Raw genomic sequence first — 18,178 nt, forward strand, 5'->3', positions numbered from 1 at the left:
TAAACTGTGTGCCAGGAACTGTGCTAAGAGAGGTGCCCTGTGCCCAGGGAGCTCACCCTTAGAAGACAGAAAAGCAGCTGGCTGTTATGTAAATATGAGGATAATAAAAATTATAACAACTTCCATTCTTTAAGTGCTTATCACAGTCATTTGAAGAGTGCTTTTCTTATCCCAATTTATGCAACTCTTTTAGGTAAAGATATGAATTATAATAAGAACAAATGCTTACGTGGCCCACACCATGTGCTAGGCACTGTTCTAAACATGTCACGTGCATTAACCCATTTAACCAGCAGTAACCATATGGGTTGTTACTGTTCTCATTTTCCAGATGAGGAAACTGAAACACAGAGAGACTAAATAACTTAGCCAGATTAGACAGCTAATAAATGACAAAGCTACAACTTAAACCTAGGCAGTCTGGGCTCATTTTACATATTAAGAAACAGGCTCAGGGAAGTTCAGTAATCTGCCCCAACAAATCAAGCTTCTAATTAGAGGTAGAGGTAGGAGTTAGACAAATGCCTGTTTAACAACAAGCTCCTATTATTAACCCCTAAAAAGTGAAATTCTAGAGACCCACACACGACATGGTGGTGGCACGGAGAGAGCCAGCAATGTAACAAATGAGGAAGGTAAAGGAACATCAGAGAAGATTTTGCCAAGGAGGACACACTTTTATCAGCTCTGGGAGAATGAGCAGGGATTCCGCAGATGGGTAAAAATATCTGGAGCAGACATGAAAGGGTGCTCTCTAAGCAAGAGAAAGGGCTCTTCTTGCTCCCAAGACAGAAAAGGAAGCAGAAAGGATAGGTACAAATATAGATAGATTTATAGGTATTCATATTCATATTTCATAGCTTCTATTTCTCCTTGAAGTAGGAGACAAGGTCATATGCTGAGAAGGACTGGAATAAAGCATCTTGAAGACCGTGAAGATACGGATAGTTATTGGGTAGAACGGGAGACACAGCTGCCCCGGGGTGTAAACCCATTGACCACTCACAATTTTCATGTTCATTTTAGACTTCAAAGATTACAGGCAGGTGACAGCTATAGGACCCTTCTCTGCCTACCTTCCTCCCAGGTGATATAGTTACAATGAAAGCAGATCTCAAAAATCAATTAGCAAGGAGATATAAAAACAGTCATACAGCCTGTTTTTGTACACAGCACTCTGCAGAGAAGTTTTGTTCAAGTTAGATGTGACAATATTCTGGCAGAAGGATCAGACTAGCTCTCGTCAGATCAGGTCACAGAATTCTGTTAGGTAGCAGGACACAGAACCATAAAAGAACCCGAAGCCTAGAGTAGCACTCCAGTGATAATGCTGTACGATGCAGCTAACCAATTCACACATCTCAAGAAAACTAGGTTGAAAACTAAAGTTGAGATGTCCATTAGGCAATTAATTCCATAAATCCCACTTTCAGTAGTAAAACTGGAGCTGGAGAGAAAAGTGGGAATCATATGAGTCCTGGTAGCTAAAACCATAGAAGGGAGGGAGATAACGTAACAGAGGAGAAAGTGGGAAAAATCTTGTAGCTTTTATGAGACTACCTAACCAAGTTTGCTTCAAATTCTTATGTCATCATCTTTATAATCCACTGACAACATTGGATCCAAATTACTATTACGAAGTGAACTTAGTTTTTGTACCTACCTTATATTTCGAAGTATCCCAGTTGTGGACTATGCGTGCCGGGATGAGAAAACTGTCATCCACATGGCAGCTGCTGCAGTAATACCACCCACTGTAATTGCACACCTTGGCTTTCCCATTGGAAAGGCCTATGGATCGCTGGCATCCTGTTCAAAGCAAAAGCAAAAGTCTATGATTATTGTACTTTCAAAAGCAAAGAACAAAGATATATAACCCTCAAGTTAAACAAAATTCCACAACAGGAAAGAAACTGCAGAGACTCCATGTATCGATATGTCCCCTCCTTCCTAGCCTGATTGCTTCAACCCCTTTGCCTCCTGGGGGATCCCTGAAACGGGCCCCCTGTTTCTGATCTCCTCTGATCCCCTATTCTCTGCATGCAGCTGCCAGAGATAAGTCTCTCTACAACCCTACTTTTCTCTCTTTGCTTCCCTCCTCAGAAACTCTATTTCCACGAGGCACTTTGCTGGGGCTTCTCATATCTTATATAACCCACATATCCCTATGAGGGAGATATTATCAGCTCTATTTTATAGATGAATAAACCAAGGTTTTAGCCAGGTTAAGTATTTTGTCTTGAGGTCACCCAGCCAATAGGAGGAGAAGTTTGGACTTGGCTCTAAGCTTGTCTGATTCTACAAATGATCCTAGAAACTGATACGTAGCCTTCCTTTGCTTACAAAATTAATGAAAGAAATTTGTCCTTCGATTGGCCCCCGTCTCACCTTTCCAACCACTTATTTCTACAGTCTCCAATGGGAATATAACCTCTTCAGAGAACTCTCCTCGCTGTTCCCCAAATAAACACAGTGCGCTCACTCCACCCTCCATATCTTGTTGTATATTATTTCTCCTTACATAACACCCTCTTCTCTCTCTACTTTGCCAAATCCTGCCCAATACTCAAGGCCACTGGTTGCCTGCAAATGATTGCTAAGGCCCTTTTCATGTCAAAAGAAGTCCATGATTCTGTGAGCACTGTCCTGGTATTCTCAGGGGACCTGGTAATTATCGTGGCCTTGCCACAAAGAAGCCATTAGTTTTCCTTAGAGAGGAGGAACTACCTTCTACTGATGAGTAGAGAAATTCTGTCACAATCAACCCAAAGGACAAAATCCAAAACAGGTAATCACAATTATAAAAACAGCATAATTTTTCTGACATTTTTGATCAATAGCTTTCATTTTAGAAATCCTTCCATATGGCGCATTTCATGATTGGGTACTAAGAACTGTATTTATCAAAGAAATCTCACATTAAGCCTATTTTACGATGTGGGCACAAAATGAATTACTACTACTACTATAACGACGACGACTACTACTATTAGTAGTATATTAAAGATATACTAATAATATTAGCAATAACATTAGAGTGATCAGTGTTGCACCCCATTTTCATTCGAAGGAGCTAAAACATACTTATTTAACAAATCGCCAACCTAAGAAGATACTGATTCACATGAACTGCATGAGTAAAAGTCTCACAAAACTCACAGAACTTTCATTTTCATCACAAAATGGTATCCGTAATCAGTTTCACAGTGCATCCTTCAGAAAGAGAATTAGATCCTATTGTTTTTAAGTACCAGAGATATTAAAAGACAGAAAGTAAAAGGATATTATTGAATGTCAACTGTAATTGAAAAATTAAAAAAAAAAAAAAGACAAAGTAAATGTGTTGGTATTATGCTTTAAGAGCTCAACATTCTTCCTTCCTAAAACAGCTATTTCTTCACTATTGAGTAGCAACAAAGTCCTAACAAGCTCCTGTTTTCAGATTGCTCAAGGAATGTGATATGTGTAAAAGATAAGGAAGAACCAAAGACACACATTGCTTCTGTTGGACGCAGGAGGAGCTGTCACCATCGCAAGGCCATGAACATTGGAACGCCGACTGCTGCACTCGCTGACTACACTGCCCATCTGGCATTTAGCACATGTCTCCGTAAACTGTTATGCCTTTTTATGTGCTTGTATAGGCAGAACCACACTATAAACCTCTCAGATCTATTGTGTATCCTTAGGACTTAATACAGAGCTTTGCACATAACAGACCATCAATAAATGTTTATGTTGAAAGGATGATAAACTGAATATTATTTGGCACACATACACCCACATACATATACAGAGATTTTAATTTCTCATAGTTATTCTAGAATTGATCCTCCTAACCTGGTCATCTGCCTCTTGCAACAGCCTACTTTTGATAATTTCTCTGAGAAAATATGTTGCCTGTTCTAAAAATTATACATTACACATGTGTTCATCTACATGGACTATGGAACAAAGTTGAATGGAACTTGACATATTACAGACACTGGGATATTGCTGTTTCCAAAAATTAGACAGTCAAAATGACTTAACACTGAAATGACACTGAGTAGAATTCTATCTTTCCTAATAATTGAGAAAGTAATCTTGATCTCGTAGAAATTCGAGATCATCATTATAGTTGAAACTCTCGCCAAAGAATATTGCAGAAATAAATTTAGGTTATTTTACATTTTTGGTTGTTTGAAATTTGGATATGATAAACATCAGTAAGGATTTGCTAGATATTTCTATATGCTTTAGAAAGTACTATTGGGCTTATCAGTCTATACTTTTTAATGAGTTTATTGTAATTTTCTAGATGCAACATACATAGCCAATACTGAAATACATAAATGTGCATTTTAAGAAAGCACATAGCCTAAAAATGTGGATATCAACCAGGCATACAGGTCCAAAGCCTAACATGCTGGGGGTTCAATTACATGAGCTAACTAAATGAGCTAAACACCCCTGCCACTTTACGTTGGTCTCCAGGCTCATAAAAGAGAGAAAGGTGAGAGAACACAGCTTAGTTTTATTCAGGTTTTAGTTTAGACTGAAGCAGCAGCACAAAAGCTGCCTCCAGTCCTTGAGTGTCTTTACTGCCTGTTTAGAACCATGCTCTCCAACACTCAGTGCTGAAATCATCCCTAATGACAGAAGTAGATTTCAACCTATCTGTATGCTTAGGACTGTTTTGGATATGTGGTGTACAGATAGACACAAGTTTAGGGTCAAGAAGCCTGTTCTTGTCTAGGGTACACTGTGAGCTTGATCCATCAACTCTCTAGGCTTGCTTTCTTCACTACAAAATTAAAAGGTTAGCCTAAATCGGTGGCTTGCCAAATTCAGTGAGCATAAGAACCTTTCTGGAGATGTTTATGGAAAATGTAGACCTCAACCCTGCCTTGAGATATTGATTCTGTAGATCTAGGGCAAGGCCCAGAAACCTGCATTTCTACCCAACTGCCCACCTCCCACCAGGAATGGTGGTGGGTAAAAGCTGAGGATTGCCTGCGATTTCTAGGTGACTTGCAAAGGTCCCTCCAAGCTCTAAAATTCTATTCCAGTGAAGTGCAGAGGGTGTATAGACCACTCGGTGAAGAGCTCATAATCTGTCACATAGTTCACTTTCTAGGCTTCCAAAATCAACATTTCAGGTTCTTAGTCAATTTCCAAAAAAAAAAAAAAAATTTACTATGTAGAAACAACCTGAGTTCATTTTATCTCTGTTTTTCCATAGCATTTAATGTCCCCACTGAGAAGAATCTTATTTGACTTAAAAAGAATGAAAACTTTTAATCTTCAAATCCAGTGTATTTGTCATTGAAAGAACATAGGATGGCCAAGAAAGAAGATCAGAAGACAGTTGGTGGCCTGATGTAGATTATTTTCTAAAAACAACACATACCATTTATTTGAAGAAGGAAACACCTGTTCTTTCAATTAATTGCAAGATTTGCAAGATTTCCTTCTCTAATATTACACTACCAAATCATAGACTAAAAGTGTCTGAAACAATTCCTTTTAAAGATACACAATTTGAAATTTCACTATCATTGTGAGGTTTTCAACAGGGAAAAAATGTGTTTTCTTAATAATTGCTGTTAGAACCGCACATTTTTTGGAGGGTGCCAAAGCTGGACTCTGACAAGCAACATTATGGGGAGAAAAATAGAGCTGTAAAGCAGAGACAAAAAATAATTAATTGAAATAACTAATTAGGGCTTATTTACATATTATATTTGTGTGTACTTTCAAATAAGACTTTTCAACAATGTTTCTAAATTAAAGAGCATTTGTAGTAGGGAACACTCCACATGTTGGATCAAAGCAAATACATTCTTCCTAGTCTCTTTTTGAAACTTTTCAGAGAGTGTATTCAATTCATAGGAACAAAAAACTATCTCACAAGGGAACCCACTGGCCTTTTTTTTTTTTATTGCTTCCCACCCCACTTCAAATCTTTAATGAACACAAGCTCTGAAGAGCTTAGCTTCCCCTCTGATACACTTTGGGAAATAAATGTAACCATTTAACCGAAATCCTATTTGCTGCATGTACAGTCCATTTCCCAAATGGCCTTTTAAGACACCCAAAAGAATCTGTTTCTGGGGATTGAAGCAGAAATTTTGGCTAATTCTCCACAAAGGCACAGTCTTTCTACTAACGAGTGTACCCAGTTAGCTCAACTGGCTGCAACGTGGTGTTATTGAAGCTGAAACCCGAGGAGGAGCCAACCACCTTCTCTCTACTTCAGGGCTACCAACTCAGCCCGCCTGCCCCTGACCAGCAGTTAGAACATTCACGGGTGTGAGAGGGGTAACAAGGACTGTGGCTGGATCCAGGTGGATCTCTCTCACTAAAGAAAGAACACACAATCTTTTCTGAGTCAGCCATGCTACCCCTTTTACCTAATTTGGGAAGGTAAATCCAGTATTTTGTATTTGGAAGGTAGAAAAGCTCTAAGGAGAGAACAGGGCAAGTAAAAAGAAAGAAGGAACATCTATAAAAGGGAGGAAACAAGATAAAAAGAGTGAGAAGACAAGTTTCCATTTGCTCTGTTAAAATAAAAAAAAAAAATGAAACTGGGAAGCTTCATACCTGTTTTCACCATAGGCTTACAGGGGTAGGGAGAGAATGGTCACACGAGAGGAAAAGGGGCTGCCCTGTACCTCTCTCCTTCCTCCATCCAGTGTTCTGGCATGCGACAGCGAGCTGTGGTAAGCACTGTGTAAAGTGTGGCTCAAAGGCCTGGACTTGGATCACATGCTTGAGAGACCAGAATTTCCAAAAGGAAGAAAAACATAAGTGAGGATTCAGTAACTTGACATTTTACAAGAATTGGGGGGAAAAGTCATAAAGAACTTAGCTTTCTTAACTTGCAGGCTGGAACCAATGGCTCATTAAATGTGTAGTAGTTAAGTGTCAAACATACTTTTTTTAAAACTAGGTGTCACTTTGGGTATACCATCGAAAATTTTGTTTAATGAGCTGAGGATTAGCACAAAGTTGGGCACGGTGTCTAAACAAGGATTGTTGGACAGAGGGCAGAAGCAATTTTTGCAATGTAGTTTTTGTATCCTTTAAAGGATGTGGAGGCAAATCAACCCTGGTGCCCGGACTTGCATTACCCACTATAGGACGGGACAGAGCTGGGATGTGAGACTGACCACATGGGTGTTCTCAAGTTAACACCGGTGGAACTGAGGCGAAGGAACTCTACATAATGGTGATGGAAAGGGGCCGAGGGTGAGGGGCATTGAGAAACACCTACTTAGAAGTGAAGTGGTCCCTCCTTATCTGTGAAGGATATGTTCCAAGACCCCCAGTGGATGCCTGAAACTGTAGAGTATCAGACTCCCCCTCCCCACCCTCTCTCTCTCTACACACACACACACACACACACACACACACACACACACGAGTTTTTTCCTATACATACATACCTATAATAAAATTTAATTTATAAATTAGGCACAGTAAGAGACTATCAACAATAGCTAAAAAGAAAATGGAACAACTATAATGATAAGAGTTATTTGAACACAAGCACTGTGATACCATGACAGTTGATCTGATAATAGAGAAAGCTACAAGTGACTAACCAGCAGGGAGAGTATGCAGCGAGGATACACTGGACAAAGGGATGATCCACGTCCTTGGCAGGACAGAGCAGGATGGCGTGAAATTTCATCACGTTACACAGAATGGCGCATAATTTCAAACTTGTGAATTGCTTATTTCTCAATTATTTTCTGACCAAGGTTGACCATGAATAACTAAAACACCGGAAAGTGAAACTGTGGATAAGGGGAGACTACTGTAAGTGACCTAAAACTTTTCCCATCTTAAGCATCCAGGTTACTCTGTCTGTGAGACAAGGCGGTGACCCACAAAATAGAAGGCATGTACTTAATCATAAAATCAGTTAAGTCATGAAATATTTGGGTGGAGAATCAGGCACATGAAAACAAACACCTTTGAGTATGCATTTTCTCTGTTATAAGGCATAGAGTACCTACGAGCATCTCAAATGAAACTAAAGGAACAAAAAGGGAAATCAAGAAAAATCAATTGTGCACTGCCCGGACTGCTGATGTGACTAGTACGGCAGGCACAGTGCTGGTAGTTCCTTTGTTTAGTTTATGGGCTCACTTGAGACTTTGACATCTCAAAACAATTTTCTTCATAACATTTTAAGTCTCTTCCCGGGGGATGAAAACTTCATGTTTGGGAGGGAATACACATACAGGCACACCTTGGAGATATTGCAGGTTTGGTTCCAGACAACCACAATAAATCAAGTATTGTAATGAAGCAAGTAGTAAGTAATCATTTTGCTGATGGAAGGTCTTGCAACCATTTTTGTTAAAAACACAACATCTATGAAGTGCAACAAAGCAAAGTGCAATCTGGAAACGTACTGACTGGTTCTTTCCAAAGCTATACTGATTTTCATATCTGTTCATCAGAAAACAATTTTTTCTGGTGGACTTCATTTTATGTTGGTCTATAAATGGCCCTTATACCGGTGAGAGATTGTAAAAAGAAATTGTCACTTACTGTTGGCCAAAACTTTGACTCAAAAAGTTGGGCTGCACAGCGAAAGGGCTGACACATGTTAAAAAGCGTTAGTAACACTCGGAAGGAAACTGTTCCTATCGCGGCTGACACACGTGGGATAACTTAAGCTGGCACCTGTAGAATGAATTGTAGCTGTTGCTAGGACAGCTAAGTCTTTAAGAATATAAGAGAAGTAAATAACTCCTCTTGGACAAAATGGATGTACCTAACTAAAAGATTTTCCTTTCAACATAGCAAAATGACAAATGTAATACTTGTAAAGTAGGAGCACTGCCCCTGGGCACAATGAATGTTCAGAACACATTATACCTGGAGAGATAAGGACAGACAGACACAGGAGACTGAGGCTAAGACCTGCAGACATCAACTGTCCAAGACAGAGGCCATCTAAGGAGTATAATCATGTGTTACTTGATTATACTTGCAGAGTAAGGCAACCGAAGAAAGATACTTTTAAACATCCAATGTGGGAGGTGTGGCGAAACATGGCAGAGTGGGAGACGTCCTCAGATCTCTCCCCTAGAAATAACAATAAGCTGAACATCTAAAACTCAATAAAAAACACCCGAACTGCACACCAGCACATCTGAGCGTGGGATCTGCGCATGGGAGCTACCACAGGTGAAGTCTTCAAAAGATCATAGACTCAATTTAATAATACTATTAACTATTACAACTGCTAAAGTGAGAAGTTAACCTCTTCATTGAATACCCATAAAAGCTTATTAAAGCAAAAATAAATAAATAAATAAATAAACAAACAAACATCCGATGTGAATAGTAATTGGTTTAAAATTTAGAAGAATTCTATAAGTCTTGATGAAATTTCCCCCCTGACCTCGATTAAATTTTTTTGCAATGAATATTTAAACGGGTATGTCAGTACTGTTGAATTCTACACCTGAAACTTACTGGATTTCATTAACCAATGTCACCATAATAAAAGTAAATTAATTAATTAAGAAAATAGTCACCGAGATGTAAAGTACAGCTTAGGGAATATAGCCAATAATACTGTAATAACCAGGTATGGTATACCAGGTGGGTACTGGACTTATCAGGAGGAATCGCTTCATAAATTATGTAAATGTCTAACCTTTATGCTGCATATAAAATATAGAATAATATAAAATGAAATAAAAGTAAATAAAAATAAACAGGTAAGTCAGCTTTGGTTTGTATGTCATATTACCAGTGCTAAAGGTACTATATTTAAGTAAGAAATGAAGTCGGTGCACCAGGTGGGTACTGGACTTATCAGGAGGAATCACTTCATAAATTATGTAAATGTCTAACCTTTATGCTGCATATAAAATATAGAATAATATAAAATGAAATAAAAATAAATAAAAATAAACAGGTAAGTCAGCTTTGATTTGTATGTCATATTACCAGTGCTAAAGGTACTATATTTAAGTAAGAAATGAAGTGAAAATCACATGTCATGTAATTACTGCTGACTGAAAATATAAGGCAGTGTGCCAGTGGACTCCCAAATCTGCCTCTTGTTTCAGCAGTGTTTAGAAGGAACAGACCTGGGGACTCCCTGCTTCTTCCAGCCTCCAACCACCCTTCAACCTCCTTTCCGATCACAACCTCCAAAACCATCTTCTTGACCATCCTGTGTCGGGGACCAGTCAACACAGATTTCTGTGGTTAGCATCTTACTGCCGACCAATCATGAGCTCCCAGATTCGTCCACCTCCAAGGTGGAGGCCGCCATCAACCACCTGGTCAATGTGTATCTGCGGGCCTCCTTCACCTATCTCTCTCTGGGTTTCTATTTCCACTGTGATGATATGGCTCTGGAGAACCTGGGACACTTTTTTTGGTGAGTTGGCCAAGGAGAGGCGGGAGAGCACCCAGCTTCTTGTAAAAATGCAAAACCAGCACGGCAGCCATGTCCTCTTTCAAGATGCGCAGAAGCCATCCCAAGGTAAGTGGGGTTACGCCATGGACGCCATGAAGCTGCCATGGCCCTAGAGAAAAACCTGAGCCGGGCCCTTTGGGATGTATGCGCCCTGGGCTCTGCAACACAGACCTCCATCTCTATGACTTCCTGGAGAGCCCCTTCCTAAATGAAGCGGTGAAACTTATCAAGAAAACAGGTAGCCATCTGACTACCTGCACAGGCTGGGCGAGTATCTCTTGAAAAGGCTCACTCTTAAGTGGGACTAGGAGCCTCTAGAGCACAGTGGACTTTGAGGGGCCCCTCTGCAGCAACCAGGCAGTTTTTTTAACCACTCTGGAGCCTTCTCCTAATCTGTGAACCAAATGGAAACAATAAAGCTTTTCGCAGTAGCAAAAAATAAATAAATAAATAAAAAGAAAAGAAAATATAAAGACTTTCTACTCTTGCTAAACTCTATACTGTTTGTTTAGTCTCATGGAATGTTGAGATTATAAATCTTATTAAATAAATTAATAAATACCAAGTAGACTCCAACTCAAGTTGAGAAGTGTCAAGATTTATTGGCCTTTCAGGCAAACAATGACTGAGAGCCTAAAGTCAATATTTAGTCAAAATTTATCTTGAAAGGCAATAAATCTTGATTTTTGCTAAGGCAAGTAAGTAAATATGTGCTCCGCTCTAGAGATTCTGACTGCTTTTCTATCTACTAAATAGCTACCCTTCATTATAACCATAATGATCTGTGACAGATTTTCACTTCCAAAGAAATGATTTGCTGAGTTACTTTTAATTTTTTTTTTTTAACAGTAAGATGCTTCAGTACTAGCATTTATAGTAGGGTAGGTTTAATAAATAAAATAAGATAAGTTCAGCATCTGGTATATTTAGATCAGTCTACATTAAATATCTTCTTATACTTGTTTTCTTCTTAAACTTTCTCATTAACTTTTGTCCCTGTTTGCTCTTTCCCCCAAAACTTTGAAAAAAATGGCAAGCAATTTAAAATGGAAATATTTAATAAATAGGCAAATGGATAAACCAATACTTACATAGTGCTTACCATAGAGCTTACAACATGCCAGACACTGTTATACATACTTCACATGCACGTGCATGCACACACACACACACACTCACACACACAAACACACACATTTAATTCTCTTATCAATTCTATGAGGTAGGTATTATCTTCGTTTTACAAATGAAGAAACTGAGGCAGGTAAAGTAATTCTGTCCATGGTTGTACATCTAATAAAAAAGGAAGATCCTAAATGAAGTGGCTGATGTGGCACTTTATGAGCAACATCAGTGAACTACGTAGGTGAATTTCCTCATAGCCATCTCCTTGTGGAAGATATTCCGAAAATTATCTCCTTATGGATGACAATATGACAAGCAAAGAAAATATGAATCAATTATACAACAGTATGTAATTTAGTTCATCAGCGAATACAGCCTAGGACCTCACAAGCATTAACATCATCTCTAAATATAAAGGACAGGGTAGGGGGCAAAAATACAAATCTATAAGGTAGAAAGCATAAGCTAAGGGACGAGGGAGAGGAAGTGATCACTCTAACTGTGGAGACTGAGGACGACTCTGTAGACACAGAAGCATGTGAGCTGGGCCCTAAAAAAAGGTTTTGGCAAAGGAAGTTTCAAGTCAGAAAAATGGGAACATATTTGGAAAACACTAAATATTCTAGTTGCCTGAAGCTCGCTATAGCTAGAGGGATGTTGAGAAAAGAGCTTGGAATGATAAACTGGGGCTAGAACATAAGATTGCTGAATGCTCATAGGGAAGCGTCCTTACTAAACAATAAGATACCCGGAGAGCTCCAGTGGTTTGAGGCAGAACAGCTATCCGAATTTTAGAAAGATTAACTGGCAAGAAAACACTGGAAGGGGAGAGAACCAGCTGACACGTTACCGCATCAGTCTGAGCTTGAGTAGGCAGTGGGCTTGGGAGCAGAAAGGGGAAAAATGAAAGAGATACTCTGGAGATAAAATGCAAATGATTTGGTAGCAAGGGGATAGTCAAAGGTGCCCATGATGTTTCGACCCTGTGACTATTTACATGAGAAATCTATCTGGCAGAAGGGGCAGGTGTTTGGGAGGAGAAGATGCTGTTTTTTGAAGTATTAAATTAAAAAATAGAGTTAAAAAAATTTGACCTAGAAGATCCGAGTACTGTCCTTACTTAATCACTTCTCTGCAAGCGATGGTAAACCATCTATGATAGGGAGGAGAAAAAGCCCTTTCACCAGCTCTACTTTCTCATTTAAAGAAAACGATTCATGCTGCTAGGTTAGTTTAGAGGTGCCATCAAAGGGAGGCCTTGTCCACACTGCGCCACCACCTACTAGACTATCTGAGGGTAACACCTGCACCAAGCTTGGGGCTCCTTCCTTTACAAATTAATCCTTCTGGTGAAACATATGCCTACCAATAACTCTTACTTGAAAAACAACTGTGGAAACAGAAGAGGCTGAAATAAGCTGATCATTTTAGACACGAAAGCTGCCGGTGGTCAAAAAAATGCTTCTGTGTCACAGCTTATCTCTATCAGTTCTCTTTTCAACATGGGAGTACCAGGATTCCTCACGTGGTACCCCTGAAATCCAAGGCAAGGAGGGAAGGTCGACATCAGCAGCCTTGTAACAAGGCAAGTGCAAGGCCGGGCTGCTTGGAACTTATACACTGAAAGCTTTGGGGAAGACATCTTACCAAAGAAACTTGCTGAAATGTTCCTCTGAATCATATTAGAGCCTCAGGCAAAAGAAAAAATCAGTCATACTGGTCTTAACTCTATTTAAAATTTTATATTTTTTCTTTGTGAATTTTTGGTATTTCATTTTAAATCAATCATGTTACATTAAAATATTATTTATCTTGATGATTGAGGTTTTTTTGGGCATTCCCTTGAATTTTGTGCCTAAAGTTAGTACCTCAGTTATCTCACCCTAGTCCCTCCTCTGAACCCTTTTTCCTCACAGAGAATCCACTGTCTGTCTCAATTATGTCCTTTCTGCCGATTTTACCTGGCATTTAACATTATATTAAACCACCACTAATTCTTTTTGTGATTCCCCAGTTTCATCTCTTCCTTCAAAAGGTCAATAACCTCTTACTGGCTTAGAATTTCAGATTATCTTTTTGGTATACTCGAAAAGCAACCTGCCTTTCTTTTCTGTTTCTGTTTCTGGAATTTATGTTTCCTTTTAGCATGTGGTACATGGAAGTCTCTACATACATACATACATCAGCCTCTTCCAGTCTATAGCTTCTGTCGCATACACTGTCCCACCTGGGTCCCCTCTCCCCTCTCTTTCACGTCACTCCTCACTCTTAATGCCTGTTTCTCTTTCCTTATATTTTGCGAGTCTCATCTCTTTGAACTTTACAGTATCTTTAAAACACAACCATTCCTTTTCTTTGCTAAAAACCTCTGAAAAAACCGTAACAGCATCTCTTAGAGTAATTTCTTCTAGAGCTATTTTAGTAATGACAACAATTTGATAAAATTAAAGTCCTGAGAGTGGATCTGAGTAGTACTGGAAATAGTCTCAAAGTGAAAAAAACCACTTTCATCAGCTTCCTTCAAATCCATGCTTGAATTTCTTCATTTTCACCTCAAATCAAATTCTTTATGTTCTAGGAGATGTAGGGACTGCTTTGGTCTACTTCATTCCTTTATTCTTTTCCCCTATGTCTTCTTTGGCCTGCTTTCCACGCATTTCTGTCTCTCTAAAAACACAGGTTTGTGACTACCTCTAAAGCTAATCTTTCAACCATATGTTTAGTATTTGAAGATAGGCTACTCGTACTAGGGTATTTCAAGTTGGTGGGTGGGAAACTCCCACTTCCTGGTCCTCATATTGCCATTGGAAAGGAATTTCCTAGAGTAATATTCTTAGCTTCTCTCCCCACTGCTTCTCCAGCCTTCCTCATAGATGGAGAAGTGAGTTTAGAAGAAGGCCCCCTGGCATGCTCAGCTGTGGCAGGGTGGCATGGCCTTAGGAGCCCTGGCTGTGACCACGTGAATAAGCCTATCAAATTTAAGGGCCCATTATGTAATAATACATATGATGTATAAGCAATGCATGTGGATATTGTGATCTCCATCTTCCTGAGCCCTGGAATGAAGACTATGATTTTTAACCCTGTAAAGCCCCTAAAAGGATGATGGCTCAGGCAGACAGCATCCAATAACAGGAGTGGGGAGGAAAGGGGACGGCTATCAGGCAATCAGAACATGCCTGTGGGTGAGTGAAGGACATTGGATGAGGATCATATGGGGAAGTTGGGCTCGTGGGGCTGCCAGGACACCCTTCACATGATGGGGCACCTTTCACTCAATTAAAATTCCTTATCCTACCATGGATGAGAAACATCATTTTCGTAAAGGTTTCCCATCCATTGTCAAGCCACAGTTAGACTTCCGTTCATTTAAGAGATCACTTGGGGAATCTCTTAAATTTTCTGGGGGGAAAATGCAGTGATGTACAATATTACTAAATTAAGATTTGACACTTTTGGTTTGGTTGATATTTTTGTAACATTTGAATTGTACATAGTCAAGGCAGCTTTATCTTCCCTCAAGTTATAGTGTCAAAGATGCTGACCCACAAGACGGAAAAGGCTGGCTCGAGGCTATATAATAAATGAGAAGCAGGGCTATAAACAAAAAATCAAGCTCTTGTGCTCCCCATTCATTACTTATCCCACTGAGTCTAGATGCTTCCCAGCCACCAAATCATGTGTACCTATTATTTCGTCTGGTCTCTAAAACTCTGGGAGCTGAGAAGAGCATCTTTATTGGTAAAGATGGAGAAAGACGCCAAGACTTTCAAACTAAGTCTATCTTCTGTGTCAGAGGAACAGGCCTGGTGATTTGAAGGGGAAGTGATTCTCAGCAAGGCTTTTGGTTCAGCCCCATGATTTACTTTACTGGAAAAAAATTAGCAAGACATAACCCTTGGTATATTGGTTCATTCTTGGTTAGAATATGCTTTTCAGCATGGTGACTATAGTAAACGATATTATATTGTATACCTAAAAGTTTCTTAGGTGTTAACTAACCTCCTTGTGCTATCATTTTGAAGTATATATGTATATCAAATCATCACACTGTACACCTTAAATGTACACAGTGTTATATGTTAATTATATCTCAATAAAGCTGGGAAAAAAGATGATTAAGTTCTGGGGTTCTAATGTACAGCATGGTGACTATAGTTAACAACTGTATTGTATACTTGAAAGTTGATAAGAGAATAGACCTTAAATATTCCCACAAAAACAAAAAATGTTTACTATGTGAGGTGACGGATGTCTTAGCTAACCTTAATATGGCAATCATACACATATATACACATATCAAATATATACACATATATACACATATCAAATATATACACATATTAAATCATCACAATATACACCTTAAACTTACACAGTGTTGTCAATTATGACTCAAAGCTGGGGGGAAATAAAAGAATGTGATTTTCAGTTTTTTGGAAATTGATACAAGCCTGAATGTCTTTGGTTTTAGAATCCCAATTCCCTTCTATATAGCAGGGGTTCCCAACCCCTGCACCGTGGACTGGCACAGGTCTGTGGCCTCTTATGAACCAGGCCACACAGCAGGAAGTGAGCGGCTGGGGAGTGAGCAAAGCTTCATTTGTATTTGCAGCCGCTCTCCAGTGCTAGCATCACCACCTCAGCTCCACTTCAGATCATCAGGCATTAGATTCTCATAGGAGCACGGGTCCCTGGTGCCAAAAAAGTTAGAGACCACTGTAGCACACACTAAATTATTTTCAGTGAAAGCTAATAAAATGAATTTTGCACATGTATAATATTCTTTAAAAAAGGAAACATTATTTTAAGTCAAGATTTGAGAGTGGTATCTGGGTTAGAGAATGGGGATGACAAAGTCACTGGTTGTGTACATCCTCCCACCACCTCAGCTGGGGCTCTGGGAGGGCTGTAACCAGGCAGGGCAGCCCAGAGTTGGCCAGTTTCTCGAATGCTTCTGAAGCTGCTTGGTCCCAGGAAGACACCACCAGAAATCCCTCCTCAGGTGGGTGCACGAGGGAACAAGGTGAATAGGCTGAGGCTTCCTCATGCTCTGGGAACAACCACTCATCCTTTCATCTAGCTACCATTTTTGCTATGAAAATGACCTGCTTAATGCCCTGTTGTGTTGTATAATATAGAACTGTCTGGTCTTTCTCTCTGGTTCCTGGCAGGGAGCTTCTAAACCTTTGGAATTTCCTGAGTGATACAAGTGTCCTCATTATTCATGGGCCTCTTGGATCACAACTGAGTTTCTGCTAATGAGGTGACTCATGGTGGACCACTAAGTAGCTTCAGGATTGGGGGTGGTAACCAGAAGGACCAACCACATGATTAGAGGGTTGAGACTTTTAGTAAGTCTGACCTCTGGGAAGGGAATGGGGGCTGGAGAATAAGTTCAATCACAAGGTCAATGACTCAATCAAGCATGCCTATATAAAAATTCTGGATGCTGAAGCTCTGTGAAACTTCTTGGTTGATGAACACATCGATGCGCTGGGAGGGTGACATGCCCTGATTCCACAGGGAGAGGGCACAGAATCCTGCATTTGGAGCCCTCCCTGACTTTGCCTTCTGAGCCTCTTCATTTGGTTCTTATTGGTTTGTATCTTTTCTAATAAAACTATAATTGTGAGCATAGTACCTTCCTGGGTTTTAAGTCATTCTAGCAAATTACCGACCTGAGGGAATCCCCAAATTTGTAGCCAGAGTACAGGTGGCCTGGGGATCCCTGGAACTTGTAGCTGGCATCTGCAGTGAAGGGTAGTCTTGTGGAGGATCAAGCCCTTAACACATGGGGTTTGCACTAACTGTGGGTAGTTAATGCCAGGGCTGAATTGCAGTACACCAATTGGAACTGAAACACAATATGTGCGAATGAGGGAAATTCTGAAGGTACAGTGCCCAGAGCAGGGGTTTGCACTCTGTGTTTGAGGAATCCTTGTCCTGCAAACACAGAGTCAAGTAAGTTTGGAAATGCTGCATACTTATCCCTCCTACCAGTATAATAAAGGCTCTAAAAGTAGTCAAAATTACGGAGTCAAAAATTTAAATAAATAAAAAAGTCCCTGGACACCTTCGCAATCATAACTGATTTGCCAAAAGGGTAAGTTTTTAGTCTATCATTTATTAATATTTTAAACAATCTAGATGATTGGGTAGAGAACATGTTAATTATATCTGCAGATGACTCCAACCTAGGATTCCTAGAAAAGATGGTGCGAGGGAGGGTTCACAATAGAAGATGATTAGAAATATTTAATGTGCCAGGTATAGAGCTAGGGAGACAGATGAAGAAGACAACATAACCCTTTCCAATATGGCATTTGCAGTTAAGTGGAGGAAACAGACATTAAATAAACGATTACACAAATGACAATATAATCTCAATTATGACAAGTACTAGAGTAAGAGGTACTAATCCAGCATTACAGCAGAGGGAACTAAATAGGCCCTAAGTCAGCCTAGGGGATTGGTTGGAGAAGGTGTTTCTGAGAAAGTGATATTTAAGTAGTGACTTGAAGAATGAGTTGGGGGTAGTGGAGAGGGTGGCAATATTCCAGGAAAAGGCAACTGCACAAGAGAAGGCTCTGAGGTGCGTGGGAAGGAAGTGGT

At 39.7% G+C, this 18,178-nt stretch overlaps 1 protein-coding gene across 1 annotated transcript in view; it reads right to left on the bottom strand.

The window, feature by feature from the left end:
• The window catches only part of PLEKHM3 (pleckstrin homology domain containing M3), a 169,474-nt gene that overhangs the window by 95,001 nt on the left and 56,295 nt on the right, over nt 1-18,178 (bottom strand). The window contains exon 4 of the mRNA XM_006921397.3: nt 1,664-1,809. Coding sequence (XP_006921459.1) covers nt 1,664-1,809 — 146 coding nt within the window. The remainder of the gene's footprint in view (nt 1-1,663; nt 1,810-18,178) is intronic.

The sequence above is a fragment of the Pteropus alecto genome, unplaced genomic scaffold (genome assembly GCF_000325575.1).
Source record: "Pteropus alecto unplaced genomic scaffold, ASM32557v1 scaffold3, whole genome shotgun sequence".
Lineage (NCBI taxonomy): Eukaryota > Metazoa > Chordata > Mammalia > Chiroptera > Pteropodidae > Pteropus > Pteropus alecto.